Here is a 21,122-nt window from a genome sequence, read left to right as displayed (position 1 = left end):
TTCCAGGACTTTTCAATTGGATATTCTGACAAAATGGTCCGGCTCCCCCCTGCAGATGCGCAGAAGGATTGGCCTTGCAACAAGAACCAGGATCTCGCTACAGTGGTGGCTAGATTCATCCAATTTGTTGGCAGGCAGACGGTTCCAGATCCAGGACTGGATTCTGGTAACCACGGACGCCAGCCTGAGGGGCTGGGGAGCTGTGACACAGGGAGTCCGCCTACAGGGTCGATGGTCTCCACTGGAGTCGGGCCTTCATATCAACAAGCTGGAGTTGAGGGCGGTCTACTATGCCCTGTTACAGGCAGCTCCATTGTTACAGGGCAAGGCGATCCAGGTCCAGTCGGACAATGCCACCACTGTGGCCTATATTAATCGGCAGGGTGGTACCAAGAGCATGCCTTGCATGAGAGAAGCGTCAAAAATTCTGTCCTGGGCGGAACAGAATGTCCAGGCCCTGTCTGCCATTTTTATCCCGGGGGTCGACAATTGGGAGGCGGACTTCCTGAGTCGTCACGATCTTCACCCGGGAGAGTGGGGCCTTTACACTCAAGTGTTCGATGCCATAGTGGATCTGTGGGGGCTCCCTCAGATCGACCTGATGGTTTCACGATTGAACCACAAGGTAGCAATGTACTGTGCACGGACCAGAGACCCAGGGGCGATAGCGGTGGACGCTCTCACCTGGACCTGGGATTTCCAATTGGTGTACCTCTTCCCACCTCTCCCATTGTTGGCTCGGGTGCTAAAGCGGCTCCGGCATCAGGGGACGGAGGCCATACTGGTGGCACCAGACTGGCCAAGAAGGGCCTGGTACGGGGACATTCAGGCCATGCTAGTGGAAGACCCGTGGCGTCTGCCCCTAAGAGAAGACCTGCTCCTCCAGGGCCCGTTCGTCTTCCAGGACTTACAGCGGCTACGTTTAACGGCCTGGAGGTTGAGCGGCAGATCTTAGTCCACAAGGGTCTTCATCCCTCTGTCGTCACTACAATGAGAAAAGCCAGGAAGCCGGTGACGGCGTCTCATTATCATGTAATATGGCGCAGATATATTGCCTGGTGTGAGAAGAATGACTTGCCTCCGGACAGTTTTCGATTAAACAGTCTGCTACGTTTCCTTCAGGCTGGCTTGGATAAGGGACTCAGATTGGGTTCCTTAAAGGTCCAAATCTCCGCACTATCTGTGTTTTTCCAGAAAAAGATTGCGGCCTTGCCGGAAGTGCAAACCTTCTTACAGGGGGTGCTGAGGATTCAGCCCCCCTTTGTGCCTCCCACTGCACCATGGGATTTGGAAGTAGTTCTTACTTTCTTAAAATCAGCCCGGTTTGTTCCACTGGAGGAGTCTGAGCTACGACACCTCACTTGGAAGACTGTTGTTCTGCTGGCTCTAGCTTCGGCCAGGAGGGTGTCCGAGCTCGGGGCCTTATCTTGTCGGAGCCCTTACCTTGTGTTCCACAACGATAGGGCGGAACTCAGGACTAGACCACAATTCCTTCCAAAGGTGGTGTCAGGGTTCCACCTAAACCAACCTATTGTGGTTCCTTCTAGCGCGACACACCCAGATATACCAGATACCTTGGATGTGGTCCTCACCCTTAACCCCTTCCTGACAGAGCCAGTTTTTGCGTTCCTGACAGAGCCCTTTTTTTCAAATCTGACATGTCTCACTTAAGTGGGGATAACTTTTTTTTGCTTTTACTTATCCCAGTGATTTTGAGATTGTTTTTTCGTGACACATTGTACTTCAAATTAGTGGTAAATTTGGGTCGATACAGTCTGTGTTTTTTTGTGAAAAATACCAAAATATCGTGAAAAAATGGAAAATTTAGCGATTTGCAAAATGTTAAATTTTCTGCTTGTGAGACAAATAATCTTACCACTCAAAATAGTGAATAACTAACATAGACCATATGTCTACTTTATGTTGACATCATTATTTCAACTTCCTTTTAATTTTTTGGGACACTAGGAGGCTTACAATATGAATAGCAAATTCTCAAATTTTCAAGAAAATTTCAAACACTGATTTTTTTAGGGACCAGTTCAGTTCTGATGTGACTTTGAGGGACTTGTATGTGAGACACCCCCATAAATGATGCCATTTCAAAAACTGCACCCCTCACAGTATTCAAAACAGCATTTTGGAAGTTTGTTAACCCTTTAGGTGTTTCACAGGAATTAAAACAAAGTGTAGGTGAAATTTCAAAATTTCTTTTTTTTTGCAGATTTGCAATTTTAATACATTTTTCTAAGGAACACAGTACATTTTACTAGAGAAATGTGACTGAAAATTGATTCCCCCAATTCTTTTGTTTTCATAAATATCCTATATGTGGCCCTAGTGTGCACGGTGACCAAACCACAGGCTTCATAATAGAAGGAGCACCTACTTGATTTTGGAGCCTCCTTTTTATGAGATTATTTTTTAGGCACCATGTAGGTTTCTAGGCACCATAAGATGCTAAAAGTTAGGAACCCCCCCACAAGTGACCCCATTTTGCAAACTACACCCCTCAGGGAATTCATCTAGGGGTATAGTGTACATTTCAAACCCCCAGGGGTTTCACCAATTGTGGTACAACTGGGCAGTGAAAATGAAAATTATTTTTTTTACACAAAAATACAGTTCTGGCTCCAAATTTGTCATTTTCAGAAGGTATGAAGGAGACAAAGCACCCCAAAATCTGTGCCCCAATTTCTCCCGAGTACGGCAATGCCTCACATGTGACCAAAAAATACCAGTTGGGTGCATGGCAGGACTCAGAAGGGAAGGAGTGATTTTTGGATTTTGCAGCTCAGATTCTGGTGGAATTTTGGTGGGTGCTATGTCGCATTAGCAAGACCCCCCAAGCACCAATACAGTGGAACCCCCCCACAAGTCACCCCATTTTGAAAACTACACCCCTCAGGGAATTCATCTAGGGGTATAGTGTACATTTCAAACCCCCAGGGGTTTCACCAATTTTGATACAAGTGGGCAGTGAAAATGAAAAATTACATTTTTTTACACAAAAATGCAGTTCTGGCTCAAAATTTTTCATTTTCAGAAGGTATGAAGGAGAAAAAGCACCCCAAAATATGTGCCCCAATTTCTCCCGAGTACGGAAATGCCTCACATGTGACCAAAAAATACCAGTTGGGTGCATGGCAGGACTCAGAACGGAAGGAGTGATTTTTGGATTTTGCGGCTCAGATTCTGGTGGAATTTTGGTGGGTGCTATGTCGCATTAGCAAGACCCCCCAAGCACCAATACAGTGGAACCCCCCCACAAGTCACCCCATTTTGAAAACTACACCCCTCAGGGAATTCATCTAGGGGTATAGTGTACATTTCAAACCCCCAGGGGTTTCACCAATTTTGATACAAGTGGGCAGTGAAAATGAAAAATTACATTTTTTACACAAAAATGCAGTTCTGGCTCGAAATTTTTCATTTTCAGAAGGTATGAAGGAGAAAAAGCACCCCAAAATCTGTGCCCCAATTTCTCCCGAGTACGGCAATGCCTCACATGTGACCAAAAAATACCAGTTGGGTGCATGGCAGGACTCAGAACGGAAGGAGTGATTTTTGGATTTTGCAGCTCAGATTCTGGTGGAATTTTGGTGGGTGCTATGTCGCATTAGCAAGACCCCCCAAGCACCAATACAGTGGAACCCCCCCACAAGTCACCCCATTTTGAAAACTACACCCCTCAGGGAATTCATCTAGGGGTATAGTGTACATTTCAAACCCCCAGGGGTTTCACCAATTTTGATACAAGTGGGCAGTGAAAATGAAAAATTACATTTTTTTACACAAAAATGCAGTTCTGGCTCAAAATTTTTCATTTTCAGAAGGTATGAAGGAGAAAAAGCACCCCAAAATCTGTGCCCCAATTTCTCCCGAGTACGGAAATGCCTCACATGTGACCAAAAAATACCAGTTGGGTGCATGGCAGGACTCAGAACGGAAGGAGTGATTTTTGGATTTTGCAGCACAGATTTTGGTGGAATGAATGGTGGGTGCTATGTTGCACCAATACAGTGGAACCCCCCCACAAGTCACCCCATTTTGCAAAGTACACCCCTCAGGGAATTCATCTAGGGGTATAGTGTACATTTCAAACCCCCAGGGGTTTCACCAATTTTGATACAAGTGGGCAGTGAAAATGAAAAATTACATTTTTTTACACAAAAATGCAGTTCTGGCTCAAAATTTTTCATTTTCAGAAGGTATGAAGGAGACAAAGCACCCCAAAATCTGTGCCCCAATTTCTCCCGAGTACGGCAATGCCTCACATGTGACCAAAAAATACCATTTGGGTGCATGGCAGGACTCAGAAGGGAAGGAGTGATTTTTGGATTTTGCAGCTCAGATTCTGGTGGAATTTTGGTGGGTGCTATGTCGCATTAGCAAGACCCCCCAAGCACCAATACAGTGGAACCCCCCCACAAGTGACCCCATTTTGCAAACTACACCCCTCAGGGAATTCATCTAGGGGTATAGTGTACATTTAAAACCCCCAGGGGTTTCACCAATTTTGATACAAGTGGGCAGTGAACATGAAAAATTACATTTTTTACACAAAAATGCAGTTCTGGCTCAAAATTTTTCATTTTCAGAAGGTATGAAGGAGACAAAGCACCCCAAAATCTGTGCCCCAATTTCTCCCGAGTACGGCAATGCCTCACATGTGACCAAAAAATACCAGTTGGGTGCATGGCAGGACTCAGAAGGGAAGGAGTGATTTTTGGATTTTGCGGCTCAGATTCTGGTGGAATGAATGGTGGGTGCTATGTGGCATTAGCAAGACCCCCGAAGCACGGTGAAATGATGAACCTAATAATCCATAGATGTGTGGTATATTTTAAAACACTCCTTTATACATAGGCCGGGTTTGTCGGGGCAAGTGTCACACTGGAAAATAGTTTGCTTTCTTATTCCCTTTTTATAGCAAACTTTGCACCTTTTTTGTGTCCTGCCCTTTTTTCCAGTGGAGGGGATTTCATCAGGAAAATGCTGCCCTGGTACAATACGGGGGCCAGTACTAGAAGTACTGGGGCCCTCTGCCTGCTGGTTCCCAAATATTAGGCCCTTTATGACTTCCTCTTGAAAGTGCATAAATGTCCCCCTCTGGCCGGTAGAACGGAATAGCACGTAAGCGTTATACAGTGCCATCTGGATGATATACACGGCCACCTTCTTGTACCAGATTTTTGTTTTCCGCAGGGCACTGTACGGCTTCAGTACCTGATCTGAAAGATCCACTCCGCCCATGTACCTATTGTAATCCAGGATACAATTAGGTTTTGAGGTGTGGGTACTGGTACCTCGTACAGGGACGGAGGTGGTACTGTCTCCGTGAATTGTTGTCAGTATAAGGACATCCCTCTTGTCCTTATATTTGACCAACAACATATTTTCGTTGCATATTCCCCTGCTTTCACCCCTTCTCATTACTTGGGCAATGTGCGTTTTTGGGAGGCCTCTTTGGTTCTTGCGCACAGTACCGCAAGCTGCTGTACCTCTTGAACCAAGGGCCTTAAACAGGGGGATGCTAGTGTAAAAGTTATCCACATAGAGGTGATAACCTTTATCCAGGAAGGGGTGCACTAAATCCCAGACAATTTTCCCACTAACACCTACGAGGGAGGGGGGGCATTCTGGCGGTTGAATTCTTGAATCCTTCCCTTCATAAACCCTAAACCTGTGGGTGTACCCTGAGGTGCTTTCACACAGTTTATACATTTTTATGCCATACCTTGCCCTCTTACTGGGAAGGTACTGGCGGAATTTAACCCTTCCTTTAAAATGTATAAGGGACTCGTCGATACAAATAAATTTTTCAGGGATGTACACCTCTTCAAATTTGGCACTGAAATGATCAATGACCGGCCTGACTTTGAATAGCCGGTCAAAGGTGGGATCATCTCTGGGTGGGCACTGTGCATTATCGGTGTAATGTATAAATTTAAGAATTGTCTCAAATCGAGTCCGGGGCATGGCCATACGGTAAAATGGAGTACTGTACAGAACATCTGTACTCCAATATTGCCTAATTTCTGGCTTTTTTACTATGCCCATATGAAACACCAGACCCCAAAACGTCATCATCTCTACTGCATCTACAGGGGTCCACCTAGCAAATGATGACGTGGGGTTTTGAGCAATAAACTGCTGGGCATATAAATTAGTTTGGTCCACCATTAAATTTATAAAATCATCAGAGAAAAATAATTTGAAAAAGTCAATTTCTCTGAGACCTGTGGAATCAAATTGGATTCCTGGCATGGCCAAAAACTCAGGAACCTGGGGCTCAAAATTGTCTGGTGGTGGGGTCCATACTAGATCAATTATTGGGGGGGGAATCTCAGCTGATCTACGGGGGCGTCTTTGAGGGGGTCCCTCATCACCAGAGGAGGAAGAGGAGCTTAAGACGAATCCTTCAAATTCCCCGCTTGCATCACTGCCTGTGTCAGAGTCAGAGGCAAGCATGGCATATGCCTCCTCCACTGAATACATTCTCCTGGATGACTGGGAGGACATTTGGGAGGACATTTGGGAGGACATTTGGGATGCCATTTTTATTTTTGTGTTACTGGTAGTGAAATGTTTCAACACGTGTATAGTGTAGGGGGGGGTACAAACTTTATTTCAATCCGGGGGGTATGTAGTGTGTAGTGTGTATGTGGTGCAGAAAAAAAAAAATACTTTATACCAATAAAAAAAAAAAAAAATGAAGGGGTTAAAAATAAAAAATTGAAGGGGTTAAAAAAAAAAAAAAAAGGTCCTGCGCCAAAAATTGAGCACAGATGTTGGTCAGTAACGTCTGTCACTGAACAGCGCTCAAAGGCAACAGGAATCTGATCAAAAAAAAAAAAAAAATTGATCAACCCTGTGCCGAAAAAGCTGATCAGTGATGTACGTCACTGATCGGCGCACAGTGGCCACAGGACACCCACAAAATCAGTGTGTGTAAAAAAAAAATTAAAAAAAGACCCCACAGCACTCACAAAAAAAAAAAAGGTGATCAGTGATGCGACACTGATTACCAGTGAGGGACAGCAGGTGCACAACCTTTGGTGCAACTGACAGTGCAACTGGCAGCAACTGACAGGTATATATATAAAAAAAAAACCTCTGCGCCCCCAAAAAGTTGCTGATCAGCACAGATATACTGATCAGCACAAAAGGGGGGGTAGCAGACACAAAATATACACTCTCTATCACTCTCTGTCACTATCTCTCTCTATCTCTCTATCTCTCACTATCTCTCACTATCTATCACTCTAGGACACTGCAGCAGCAGCACTGACAGTTATATGTATAAAAAAAAACTGCACCCCCAAAAAGGGGGGGTAGCAGACACAAAATATACACTCTCTATCACTCTCTGTCACTATCTCTCTCTATCTCTCTATCTCTCACTATCTATCACTATCTATCACTCTATGACACTGCAGCAGCAGCACTGACAGTTATATATATAAAATAAAACCCCTGCACCCCCAAAAAGGGGGGGTAGCAGACACAAATCTCTCTATCTCTCTACCTCTCACTATCTATCACTATCTATCACTATCTATCACTGTATGACACTGCAGCAGCAGCACTGACAGTTATATATATATAGAAAACCCCTGCACCCCCAAAAAGGGGGGGTAGCAGACACAAAATATAGCTCTCTCTGTCACTATCTCTCTATCTCTCTCTATCTCTCTCTATCTCTCTCTCTATCTCTCTATCACACTGCAGCAGCAGCAGGAAGTCTCAGGAAGTCAGATCCAGGAAGCGTCCAGCACGCTACAAGCAGTGATAAGGTGATCAGGTAAGGTATTTGCAAGGATCAGGTAAGTATTAGCAAGGATCAGGTCGGTATTCACGGCAGGCAGGCACGGTGACCGTTCTGCACGCTATTCCAGACCGGAATGGCGTCTGCAGCGCAGTCACCGTCAGTTTAAATGTCGCGCCTTGGCTGTGATTGGTCCGTGGGTCCCACGGACCAATCACAGCCTTGGGGGCAGGTGGGGTGAGGGTGGGGTGAGGTGTCATCGTCACCGATGACCCCCTCATGCCCCCTGACGCCCGGCGGTGATTGACACCTGTGTTACCGAGCGTCTGATTCGCTGGTAACACAGGAAAACGCTGTGAATGGCTGTTCACACTGAACAGCCAATCACAGCGATCGCCGACGGGGGGGCGGCATCGCAGCCCCCCCTGGGCATGCAGGGACATGTCTGCTGTCAGGGACAGCAGACATCGTCCCTCTGTCACTGCGTCTCGAGACGCAGTGACAGTTTAAACTCATGACGTACATTTATGCCATGTGTCGGGAAGTACCTCCCGGCCATGACGTAAATGTACGTCAAATGTCGGGAAGGGGTTAAGGGGTATGTCAAGCGCACAGCTAGGATCCGTAAGACGGACAGCCTGTTTGTGCTTTATGATGCGCAGAAGAAGGGTTTACCTGCTTCAACGCGTACCATTGCCAGGTGGATAAGATGTACTATCCAGCAGGCTTATGCATCAGCTGGTTTGTCGCTTCCTTTTTCAGTAAAGGCTCATTCAACCAGGTCTGTAGGTACCTCTTGGGCGGCTGCTCGAGGGGTGTCGGCAATGCAGCTCTGCAGGGCCGCAACTTGGTCAGGGCAACACACATTTGTGAAGTTCTACAAGTTTGACACCCTGGCCAGGGAGGATTCCCAGTTCGGGAATGCGGTTCTACAGCAGAATCCGCACGTTCCCACCCGTTCTGGTAGCTTTGGGACCTCCCCATAGTAGTGAAGCCCAGTATCCCATTGGACGGTAGAGAAAATAGGATTTTGGGTACCTACCGGTAAATCCTTTTCTCGTAGTCCATATGGGATACTGGGAGCCCGCCTCAGTGCGGCTTTTTCTGCTGTCAAGATCCTACTTCATTGTTAGGCTTATTGCCTTGTTTTCTATAGGATAAATATGACTATAGATTTGTTCTAGTTACAGGTGTCCTCTTAAGTTGTTAGGATTCACCTCTTTTATATGTTTTTTGTTCGTTTGGGTGTGCTGGATGAATCTCACCACAATACATTATCACATACTCCTCACATGCTCTCCTTCGGCACAGTTTTTGCATTAACTGACTAGTGGAGGGAGATTGAGGGGAGGAGCCAGTGCACCCACACTGAAAGTTCTTTTATGTGCCTGTCTCTCCTGCGGAGGTCTCAATCCCCATAGTAGTGAAGCCCAGTATCCCATATGGACTACGAGAAAAGGATTTACCGGTAGGTACCCAAAATCCTATTTTTATCAGCACACCCTGTACGTTACCTGGTAAATTGTTTTTTTGTTTGCTATGTACGGCGCTGCGGACACTTTGTGGCGCCTTATAAATAAACGTACTACTACTACTACAACGCTATGATCTATGTGTCCTCTCTTCAGTGTCCTCCAGGGCTTTTTTGACCGCACCATCTCCATGCTTATGAACGGAATCAAACCGCTCTACGTGTTTGATGGGATCCCACCGGCGCAGAAGTGCGTGAGAGTAAGTATGTGACCTCCCATAGACGCTGAGATAATCCCAACTGACTCTATAGGGGAGCTGCTGTGCTGCCATGGTGTAATGCCCGAGACGGCTGGGCACACGTAGGATCATTCACTGGCCTGGGCGGCAGAGATAGAGATGCCAGCTGGGCACACGTAGGATCACTCACAGGCCTGGGCGGCAGAGATATGGGTAGTGATGCCAGCGGGGCACACGTAGGATCACTCACTGGCCTGGGTGGCAGAGATATGGGTAGAGATGCCAGCTGGGCACACGTAGGATCACTCACAGGCCTGGGCGGCAGAGATATGGGTAGAGATGCCAGCTGGGCACACGTAGGATCACTCACTGGCCTGGGTGGCAGAGATATGGGTAGAGATGCCAGCATGGCACACGTAGGATCACTCACTGGCCTGGGTGGCAGAGATATGGGTAGAGATGCCAGCTGGGCACATGTAGGATCACTCACAGGCCTGGGCGGCAGAGATATGGGTAGAGATGCCAGCTGGGCACACGTAGGATCACTCAGCGGCCTGGGTGGCAGAGATATGGGTAGTGATGCCAGCTGGGCACACGTAGGATCACTCACCGGCCTGGGTGGAAGAGATATGGGTTAAGATGCCAGCTGGGCACACGTAGGATCACTCAGAGGCCTGGCAGCAGAGATATGGGTAGAGATGCCAGCTGGGCACATGTAGGATCACTCAGCGGCCTGGGCGGCAGAGATATGGGTAGTGATGCCAGCTGGGCACACGTAGGATCACTCACCGGCCTGGGTGGCAGAGATATGGGTAGTGATGCCAGCATGGCACATGTAGGATCACTCACCGTCCTGGGTGGCAGAGATATGGGTAGAGATGCCAGCATGGCACATGTAGGATCACTCACCGGCCTGGGTGGCAGAGATATGGGTAGAGATGCCAGCTGGGCACACGTAGGATCACTCACTGGCCTGGGTGGCAGAGATATGGGTAGAGATGCCAGCTGGGCACACGTAGGATCACTCACTGGCCTGGGCAGCAGAGATATGGGTAGAGATGCCAGCTGGGCACACGTAGGATCACTCAGAGGCCTGGGCGGCAGAGATATGGGTAGAGATGCCAGCATGGCACACGTAGGATCACTCACTGGCCTGGGTGGCAGAGATATGGGTAGAGATGCCAGCTGGGCACACGTAGGATCACTCACTGGCCTGGGTGGCAGAGATATGGGTAGAGATGCCAGCTGGGCACACGTAGTAACACTCACTGGCCTGGGGAGCAGAGATATGGGTAGAGATGCCAGCTGGGCACACGTAGGATCACTCAGAGGCCTGGGCGGCAGAGATATGGGTAGTGATGCCAGCTGGGCACACGTAGTAACACTCACTGGCCTGGGGAGCAGAGATATGGGTAGAGATGCCAGCTGGGCACACGTAGGATCACTCAGAGGCCTTGCAGCAGAGATATGGGTAGAGGTGCCAGCTGGGCACACGTAGGATCACTCAGCGCCCTGGGTGGCAGAGATATGGGTAGTGATGCCAGCTGGGCACACACAGGATCACTCACTGGCCTGGGCAGCAGAGATTTGGGTAGAGATGCCAGCATGGCACATGTAGGATCACTCAGAGGCCTGGCAGCAGAGATATGGGTAGAGATGCCAGCTGGGCACACGTAGGATCACTCACTGGCCTGGGCGGAAGAGATATGGGTAGAGATGCCAGCTGGGCACACGAAGGATCACTCAGAGGCCTGGCAGCAGAGATATGGGTAGAGATGCCAGCTGGGCACACGTAGGATCACTCACTGGCCTGGCAGCAGAGATATGGGTAGAGATGCCAGCTGGGCACACGTAGGATCACTCAGCGGCCTGGGCGGCCGGGATATGGGCAGAGATGCCAGCTGGGCACACGTAGGATCACTCAGCGGCCTGGGCGGCAGAGATATGGGTAGTGATGCCAGCTGGGCACACATAGGATCACTCACAGGCCTGGGCGGCAGAGATATGGGTAGAGATGCCAGCTGGGCACACGTAGGATCACTCACAGGCCTGGGCGGCAGAGATATGGGTAGTGATGCCAGCTGGGCACACGTAGGATCACTCAGAGGCCTGGGCGGCAGAGATATGGGTAGTGATGCCAGCTGGGCACACGTAGGATCACTCAGAGGCCTGGGTGACAGAGATATGGGTAGAGATGCCAGCTGGGTACACGTAGGATCACACACCGGCCTGGGCGGCAGAGATATGGGTAGAGATGCCAGCTGGGCACACGTAGGATCACTCACCGGCCTGGGTGACAGAGATATGGGTAGAGATGCCAGCTGGGTACACGTAGGATCACACACCGGCCTGGGCGGCAGGGATATGGGCAGAGATGCCAGCTGGGCACACGTAGGATCACTCAGAGGCCTGGCAGCAGAGATATGGGTAGAGATGCCAGCTGGGCACACGTAGGATCACTCACTGGCCTGGGTGGCAGAGATATGGGTAGAGATGCCAGCTGGGCACACGTAGGATCACTCAGCGGCCTGGGTGGAAGAGATATGGGTAGAGATGCCAACTGGGCACACGTAGGAACACTCACTGGCCTGGGTGGCAGAGATATACATAGAGATGCCAACTGGGCACACGTAGGAACACTCACTGGCCTGGGTAGCAGAGATATGGGTAGAGATGCCAGCTGGGCACATGTAGGATCACTCACCGGCCTGGGTGGCAGAGATATGGGTAGAGATGCCAGCATGGCACACATAGGAGCACTCACTGGCCTGGGCGGCAGAGATATGGTCAGAGATGCCAGCTGGGCACACGTAGGATCACTCACTGGCCTAGGCAGCAGAGATATGGGTAGAGATGCCAGCTGGGCACACGTAGGATCACTCACTGGCCTGGCAGCAGAGATATGGTCAGAGATGCCAGCTGGGCACACGTAGGATCACTCACTGGCCTGGGCAGCAGAGATATGGGTAGAGGTGCCAGCTGGGCACACGTAGGATCACTTACTGGCCTGGGCAGCAGAGATATGGGTAGAGATGCCAGCTGGGCACACGTAGGATCACTTACTGGCCTGGGCAGCAGAGATATGGGTAGAGATGCCAGCTGGGCACACGTAGTAACACTCTGGCATCCTGGCAGCAGAGATTTGGGGACATGTTGTTGTTATATGTGCAGTTTGTGGTGACCGGTGTCTGTGTCTCTCAGCTCTCTAAAGGGGGAAACGTCCAGGACAGAAGAGCCATAAGAGCCCCAGGTGAGATATAGATATATAACTGTGTACATACCTGAGGCTGTGCAAGGTGTGTCCCATGTACTGTGGGGTATATCCCGTGTACATGCTGTGGGGTATATCCCGTGTACTGTGGGGTATATCCCGTGTACATGCTGTGGGGTATATACCGTGTACTGTGGGGTATATCCCGTATACATGCTGTGGGGTATATCCCGTGTACATGCTGTGGTGTATATCCCGTGTACATGCTGTGGGGTATATCCCGTGTACATGCTGTGGGGTATATCCTGTGTACATGCTGTGGGGTATATCCTGTGTACATGCTGTGGTGTATATCCTGTGTGCATGCTGTGTACATGCTGTGGGGTATATCCCATGTCCATGCTGTGTACATGCTGTGGGGTATATTCCGTGTACTGTGGTGTATATCCCGTGTACATGCTGTGGTGTATATCCCATGTCCATGCTGTGGGGTATATCCTGTGTACTGTGGTGTATATCCCGTGTACATGCTGTGGGGTATATCCCGTGTACTGTGGTGTATATCCCGTGTACATGCTGTGGTGTATATCCCGTGTACATGCTGTGGGGTATATCCCGTGTACTGTGGTGTATATCCCGTGTACATGCTGTGGTGTATATCCCATGTCCATGCTGTGGTGTATATCCTGTGTGCATGCTGTGTACATGCTGTGGGGTATATCCCATGTCCATGCTGTGTACATGCTGTGGGGTATATCCCGTGTACATACTGTGGGGTATATCCCGTGTACATGCTGTGGGGTATATCCCGTGTACATGCTGTGGGGTATATCCCGTGTACATGCTGTGGGGTATATCCCGTGTATATCCCGTGTACATGCTGTGGTGTATATCCCGTGTACATGCTGTGGTGTATATCCCATGCCCATGCTGTGTACATGCTGTGGTGTATATCCTGTGTACATGCTGTGGGGTATATCCCATGTCCATGCTGTGTACATGCTGTGGTGTATATCCCGTGTACATGCTGTGGTGTATATCCCATGTCCATGCTGTGGTGTATATCCCATGTCCATGCTGTGTACATGCTGTGGTGTATATCCTGTGTACATGCTGTGAGGTATATCCCATGTCCATGCTGTGTACATGCTGTGGTGTATATCCCGTGTACATGCTGTGGTGTATATCCTGTGTACATGCTGTGGGGTATATCCCATGTCCATGCTGTGTACATGCTGTGGTGTATATCCCGTGTACATGCTGTGTGCTGTGGTGTATAACCCGCTTACAGGCTGTGTGCTGTGGGGTATATCCCATGTCCATGCTGTGTGCATACTGTGGTGTATATCTCGTGTACATGCTCTGTACTGTGGTGTATATCCTGTGTACATGCTGTGGTGTATATCCTGTGTACATGCTGTGTGCTGTGGTGTATATCCCGCATACATGCTGTATGATGCTGTGGTGTATATACCATGTACATGCTCTTTGCCCCTGTGGGGTATATCCCATTTCAATGCTGTGTGCATACTGTGGTGTATATCTTGTGTACATGCTGTGGTGTATATATTGTGCACATGCTGTGTGCTGTGGTGTATATCCTGCGTACATGCTGTATGCTGCTGTGGTGTATATCCCATGTACATGCTCTTTGCCTCTGTGGTGTATACCCTCTGTGCTGTGGTGTATATCCCGTGTACATGCTGTGTGCTGTGGTGTATAACCCGCGTACAGGCTGTGTGCTGTGGGGTATATCCCATGTCCATGCTGTGTGCCGTGGTGTATATCCTATGTACAGTCTCTGTGCATGCTGTAGTATATTTATTCTTTGGGAGACGTCAGGGGCCACAGGGCTAACAGCGGGTAGATAGCGGAAAGCGACCAATTCCAGCACCAGAAAGGTTAAACTTCTGTGGCTTTTCCGAGGTCCGCCAGGCTCCTCCCCTCCTCTACTCTGCCTCCAGGCCAGGCTCCTCCCCTCTACTCCGCCTCCTAGGCCAGCTACTCAGTGTTAGTTGTGCTGGCAGGAGCCACCACGCACTATAGAGAGGGGCTGCCTCATGCACTGTGTGTCAGTGACAGGGTAGCAGCACGGGTGGGGGGTCTTTCAGACACCGGCGCCGCCGCCCCATCACCCGGGCCCAGCAGCCGCACACATGGGTGTGTGACTGTGGCAGCCGCGACCAGTCACCGGGACTTATGAATAAGGTAACGTGCTCCCAGCTGGGAGCGCGCACGTGTGCATGCGGTTAGCGGCTGTTACAGCCCGGGGGGGGGCACCGGGCTGTGCTAGCAAGCGACCGGACTAGTCCGCCTTCCATCCCGCTGGACTACCAGGGTGTCAAATGTGTATGGGCAGTGGCGGTATGCGGGGTCACCCAGGCGCACGCCTGATCCCCGCCATTTTACCGGCGCCGCATGAGTCATTAATCCCGGTGGCCATTTGCTAGTAGGGGGAGTGGGCTCCCCTCACACAGCCCCTCCCCCGGGGACAGGCGGAAGGAATATACCCACGTGAGTCTCCTCCCCTGATCCTGCCTGCTGCATAGTGATAGAGGGACACGGAGAGCACTCAGCCAGTCCGGGGTCCACCTCTTCACAGCCAGGCCAGTTGGGCAAATCCCCCCCTGTACCTCTCCTACTGGAGCACAGGTTACAGCAATTTATGCTCCTGCCGGCCATAGTGCTTTGCGGAGCTCAGTGCCACTTTATTATTTGCATTGTATTTGTGCTGTGTCTCATATACTGTGTAACACCATCACTGCCTGTCAGACGTATAGTGTGTTACCTGTACCAGTGTAGCTGCCTCTTGTACAATGTCAGAGGGCCGCGGTAGTCACACAGGAGCCCTTATATTGGTGTCCTGCACACGTTGCAAGGCGGGCGTCCCCAGCTTGTGGAGGGGTTATGCCGACAGTGTAGAAATGCGCAGGCGCAGCCCCCTGTGGCAGCTTCCTCTCAGGAACCTGCTGGGACTCAGTCCTTAAGGGGAGTACACACGGGGAGATTTGGGCTAATGGACAAATACTAAGCAATTTTGAGAGAGATTTTGACTAAGTGATTTTGACTAAGTAATGATAGTGTATGCTAAGCAATCTATGCTAGACAATACTGACTAAGCAGGAGAAAAATAGGGAGATTTTGGCTAACCTTCTAGGCAATCCACATCTCCAGCGTGTGCCCCCCTTCCGGAGGAGACAGTAGTACTACAAGTACACAGTTAGACTGTCCTCCTTGCTAGGGAGAGCCCACCCTAAACAGAGAGGAGAACAGAGTACACAGCAGCACTGAGGGAGACAGCCCCAGCGAATAAAATAATGACAGCACACCAGAGGTAGACCGCACAGAGGAGACAGTAGTACTACAAGTACACAGTTAGACTACACAGCAGCACTGAGAGACAGCCCCAGCGGATAAAATAATGACAGCACAGCACACCAGAGGTAGACCGCGCAGAGGAGACAGTAGTACTACAAGTACACAGTTAGACTACACAGCAGCACTGAGAGACAGCCCCAGCGGATAAAATAATTACAGCACAGCAGCACACCAGAGGTAGACCGCACAGAGGAGACAGTAGTACTACAAGTACACAGTTAGACTACACAGCAGCACTGAGAGACAGCACCAGCGAGTAAAAAAATATGACGTTCTGCCCACACGGACGGACCCGAGTCAGGCGGGAATCTCCGAGCGCTGCTTGGAACCAGGCTCGGAATGATGACGTCCGTGGGGGCTCGGATCTCTGGAATCAGAGTCTGCACATCTCTAATATCCTGTGTACATGCTCTGTGCTGCTGTGGTGTATATCCTGTGTACATGCTCTGTGCTGCTGTGGTGTATATCCTGTGTACATGCTCTGTGCTGCTGTGGTGTATATCCTGTGTACATGCTCTGTGCTGCTGTGGTGTATATCCTGTGTACATGCTCTGTGCTGCTGTGGTGTATATCCTGTGTACATGCTCTGTGCTGCTGTGGTGTATATCCTGTGTACATGCTCTGTGCTGCTGTGGTGTATATCCTGTGTACATGCTCTGTGCTGCTGTGGTGTATATCCTGTGTACATGCTCTGTGCTGCTGTGGTGTATATCCTGTGTACATGCTCTGTGCTGCTGTGGTGTATATCCTGTGTACATGCTCTGTGCTGCTGTGGTGTATATCCTGTGTACATGCTCTGTGCTGCTGTGGTGTATATCCTGTGTACATGCTCTGTGCTGCTGTGGTGTATATCCTGTGTACATGCTCTGTGCTGTGGTATATATATATATCCTGTGTACATGCTCTGGTGTATATCCTGTGTACATGCTCTGTGCTGCTGTGGTGTATATCCGATGTACATGCTCTGTGCTGCTGTGGTGTATATCCTGTGTACATGATCTGTGCTGCTGTAGTGTATATCCTGTGTACATGCTCTGTGCTGCTGTGGTGTATATCCGATGTACATGCTCTGTGTTGCTGTGGTGTATATCCGGTGTACATGCTCTGTGCTGTGGTGTATATCCGATGTACATGCTCTCTGCTGCTGTGGTGTATATCCGATGTACATGCTCCGTGCTGCTGTGGTGTATATCCTGTGTACATGCTCTGTGCTGCTGTGGTGTATATCCTGTGTACATGCTCCGTGCTGCTGTGGTATATAATATATATATATATATATATATATATATATATATATATATATATATATATATATCTCCTGTGTACATGCTCTGGTGTATATCCTGTGTACATGCTCTGTGTTGCTGTGGTGTATATCCGGTGTATATGCTCTGTGCTGCTGTGGTGTATATCCGATGTACTTGCTCTGTGCTGCTGTGGTGTATATCCTGTGTACATGCTCTGTGCTGCTGTAGTGTATATCCTGTGTACATGCTCTGTGCTGCTGTGGTGTATATCCAATGTAAATGCTCTGTGCTGTGGTGTATCTCCTGTGTACATGCTCTGTGCTGCTATGGTGTATATCCTGTGTACATGCTCTGTGCTGCTGTGGTGTATATCCTGTGTACATGCTCTGTGCTGTGGTATATATATATATATATATATATATATATATATATATATATATATATATATCCTGTGTACATGCTCTGGTGTATATCCTGTGTACATGCTCTGTGCTGCTGTGGTGTATATCCTGTGCACATGCTCTGTGCTGTTGTGTATGTATATATATATATATATATATATATCCTGTGTACATGCTCTGTGCTGCTGTGGTGTATATCCTGTGTACATGCTCTGTGCTGCTGTGGTGTATATCCTGTGTACATGCTCTGTGCTGTGGTATATATATATATCCTGTGTACATGCTCTGGTGTATATCCTGTGTACATGCTCTGTGCTGCTGTGGTGTATATCCGATGTACATGCTCTGTGCTGCTGTGGTGTATATCCTGTGTACATGATCTGTGCTGCTGTAGTGTATATCCTGTGTACATGCTCTGTGCTGCTGTGGTGTATATCCGATGTACATGCTCTGTGTTGCTGTGGTGTATATCCGGTGTACATGCTCTGTGCTGTGGTGTATATCCGATGTACATGCTCTCTGCTGCTGTGGTGTATATCCGATGTACATGCTCCGTGCTGCTGTGGTGTATATCCTGTGTACATGCTCTGTGCTGCTGTGGTGTATATCCTGTGTACATGCTCCGTGCTGCTGTGGTATATATATATATATATATATCTCCTGTGTACATGCTCTGGTGTATATCCTGTGTACATGCTCTGTGTTGCTGTGGTGTATATCCGGTGTATATGCTCTGTGCTGCTGTGGTGTATATCCGATGTACTTGCTCTGTGCTGCTGTGGTGTATATCCTGTGTACATGCTCTGTGCTGCTGTAGTGTATATCCTGTGTACATGCTCTGTGCTGCTGTGGTGTATATCCAATGTAAATGCTCTGTGCTGTGGTGTATCTCCTGTGTACATGCTCTGTGCTGCTATGGTGTATATCCTGTGTACATGCTCTGTGCTGCTGTGGTGTATATCCTGTGTACATGCTCTGTGCTGTGGTATATATATATATATATATATATATATATATATATATCCTGTGTACATGCTCTGGTGTATATCCTGTGTACATGCTCTGTGCTGCTGTGGTGTATATCCTGTGCACATGCTCTGTGCTGTTGTGTATGTATATATATATATATATATATATATATATATATATATATATATATCCTGTGTACATGCTCTGGTGTATATCCTGTGTACATGCTCTGTGTTGCTGTGGTGTATATCCGGTGTACATGCTCTGTGCTGCTGTGGTGTATATCCGATGTAAATGCTCTGTGCTGTGGTGTATATCCTGTGTACATGCTCTGTGCTGCTGTGGTGTATATCCGATGTAAATGCTCTGTGCTGTGGTGTATATCCTGTGTACATGCTCTGTGCTGCTGTGGTGTATATCCGATGTAAATGCTCTGTGCTGTGGTGTATATCCCGTGTACATGCTCTGTGCTGCTGTGGTGTATATCCGATGTACATGCTCTGTGCTGTGGTGTATATCCTGTGTACATGCTCTGTGCTGTTGTGGTGTATATCCGATGTAAATGCTCTGTGCTGTGGTGTATATCCTGTGTACATGCTCTGTGCTGCTGTGGTGTATATCCGGTGTACATGCTCTGTGCTGTTGAGGTGTATATCCGATGTACATGCTCTGTGCTGTGGTGTATATCCTGTGTACATGCTCTGTGCTGTTGTGGTGTATATCCGATGTACATGCTCTGTGCTGTGGTGTATATCCTGTGTACATGCTCTGTGCTGTTGTGGTGTATATCCGATGTAAATGCTCTGTGCTGTGGTGTATATCCTGTGTACATGCTCTGTGCTGCTGTGGTGTATATCCGATGTACATGCTCTGTGCTGTGGTGTATATCCTGTGTACATGCTCTGTGCTGTTGTGGTGTATATCCGATGTACATGCTCTGTGCTGTGGTGTATATCCTGTGTACATGCTCTGTGCTGTTGTGGTGTATATCCGATGTACATGCTCTGTGCTGTGGTGTATATCCTGTGTACATGCTCTGTGCTGCTGTAGTGTATATCCGGTGTACATGCTCTGTGCTGTTGATGTGTATATCCGATGTACATGCTCTGTGCTGTGGTGTATATCCTGTGTACATGCTCTGTGCTGTTGTGGTGTATATCCGATGTACATGCTCTGTGCTGTGGTGTATATCCTGTGTACATGCTCTGTGCTGTTGTGGTGTATATCCGATGTACATGCTCTGTGCTGTGGTGTATATCCTGTGTACATGCTCTGTGCTGTTGTGGTGTATATCCGATGTAAATGCTCTGTGCTGTGGTGTATATCCTGTGTACATGCTCTGTGCTGCTGTGGTGTATATCTGATGTACATGCTCTGTGCTGTGGTGTATATCCTGTGTACATGCTCTGTGCTGTTGTGGTGTATATCCGATGTACATGCTCTGTGCTGTGGTGTATATCCTGTGTACATGCTCTGTGCTGTGGTGTATATCCTGTGTACATGCTCTGTGCTGCTGTGGTGTATATCCTGTGTACATGCTCTGTGCTGCTGTGGTGTATATCCGATGTACATGCTCTGTGCTGTGGTGTATATCCTGTGTACATGCTCTGTGCTGCTGTGGTGTATATCCGATGTACATGCTCTGTGCTGTGGTGTATATCCTGTGTACATGCTCTGTGCTGCTGTGGTGTATATCCTGTTTACATGCTCTGTGCTGCTGTGGTGTATATCCTGTGTACATGCTCTGTGCTGCTGTGGTGTATATCCTGTGTACATGCTCTGTGCTGCTGTGGTGTATATCCGATGTACATGCTCTGTGCTGTGGTGTATATCCTGTGTACATGCTCTGTGCTGCTGTGGTGTATATCCGATGTACATGCTCTGTGCTGTGGTGTATATCCTGTGTACATGCTCTGTGCTGCTGTGGTGTATATCCTGTTTACATGCTCTGTGCTGCTGTGGTGTATATCCGATGTACATGCTCTGTGCTGCTGTGGTGTATATCCGGTGTACATGCTCTGTGCTGCTGTGGTGTATATCCGATGTACATGCTCTGTGCTGCTGTGGTGTATATCCTGTGAGCATCCAGCACAGCTGAGAGGTGATGGAGCTTGTGCCTCACGCGTTATACTGGTCCCAGTCTGGTTCTTACTGGTTCTTCTCTGATTTGCAGACCAGCAGGATCTGAAGACGTTGCTGATGCACCTGGGGGTCCCCTTTATACAGGTAAGCCCGGGGGACCTTCCCAGCACTTTGGCGTGTCTCACCTCTCCACCATGTACTGATGTATGTGATTGAAAGAATAGGTGCACCCACTGGCGAAAGTAATTGACTTATACAAAAGGATTTGACTGTATTTTATCCTGTTGTGAAGTGATTTTATCCAGACCGGTCGGTGATGACAGGAAGCTTTCTGTCATCACCGACCGGTCCGG

General features: G+C 48.7%; 1 protein-coding gene across 1 annotated transcript in view; it reads left to right on the top strand.

Annotated features, from left to right (window-relative positions):
* The window catches only part of LOC146005669 (flap endonuclease 1-like), a 95,499-nt gene that overhangs the window by 22,052 nt on the left and 52,325 nt on the right, over positions 1–21,122 (top strand). Inside the window, exons 3-5 of the mRNA XM_083145083.1 lie at positions 9,400–9,502; positions 12,683–12,731; positions 20,861–20,913. Coding sequence (XP_083001209.1) covers positions 9,400–9,502; positions 12,683–12,731; positions 20,861–20,913 — 205 coding nt within the window. The remainder of the gene's footprint in view (positions 1–9,399; positions 9,503–12,682; positions 12,732–20,860; positions 20,914–21,122) is intronic.

This window comes from Crinia signifera, chromosome 5 (assembly GCF_055691185.1).
Source record: "Crinia signifera chromosome 5, ASM5569118v1, whole genome shotgun sequence".
Classification (NCBI taxonomy): domain Eukaryota; kingdom Metazoa; phylum Chordata; class Amphibia; order Anura; family Myobatrachidae; genus Crinia; species Crinia signifera.
Note: the sequence above shows the minus strand (reverse complement) of the source record. Positions and strands in the feature narration are given on the sequence as shown.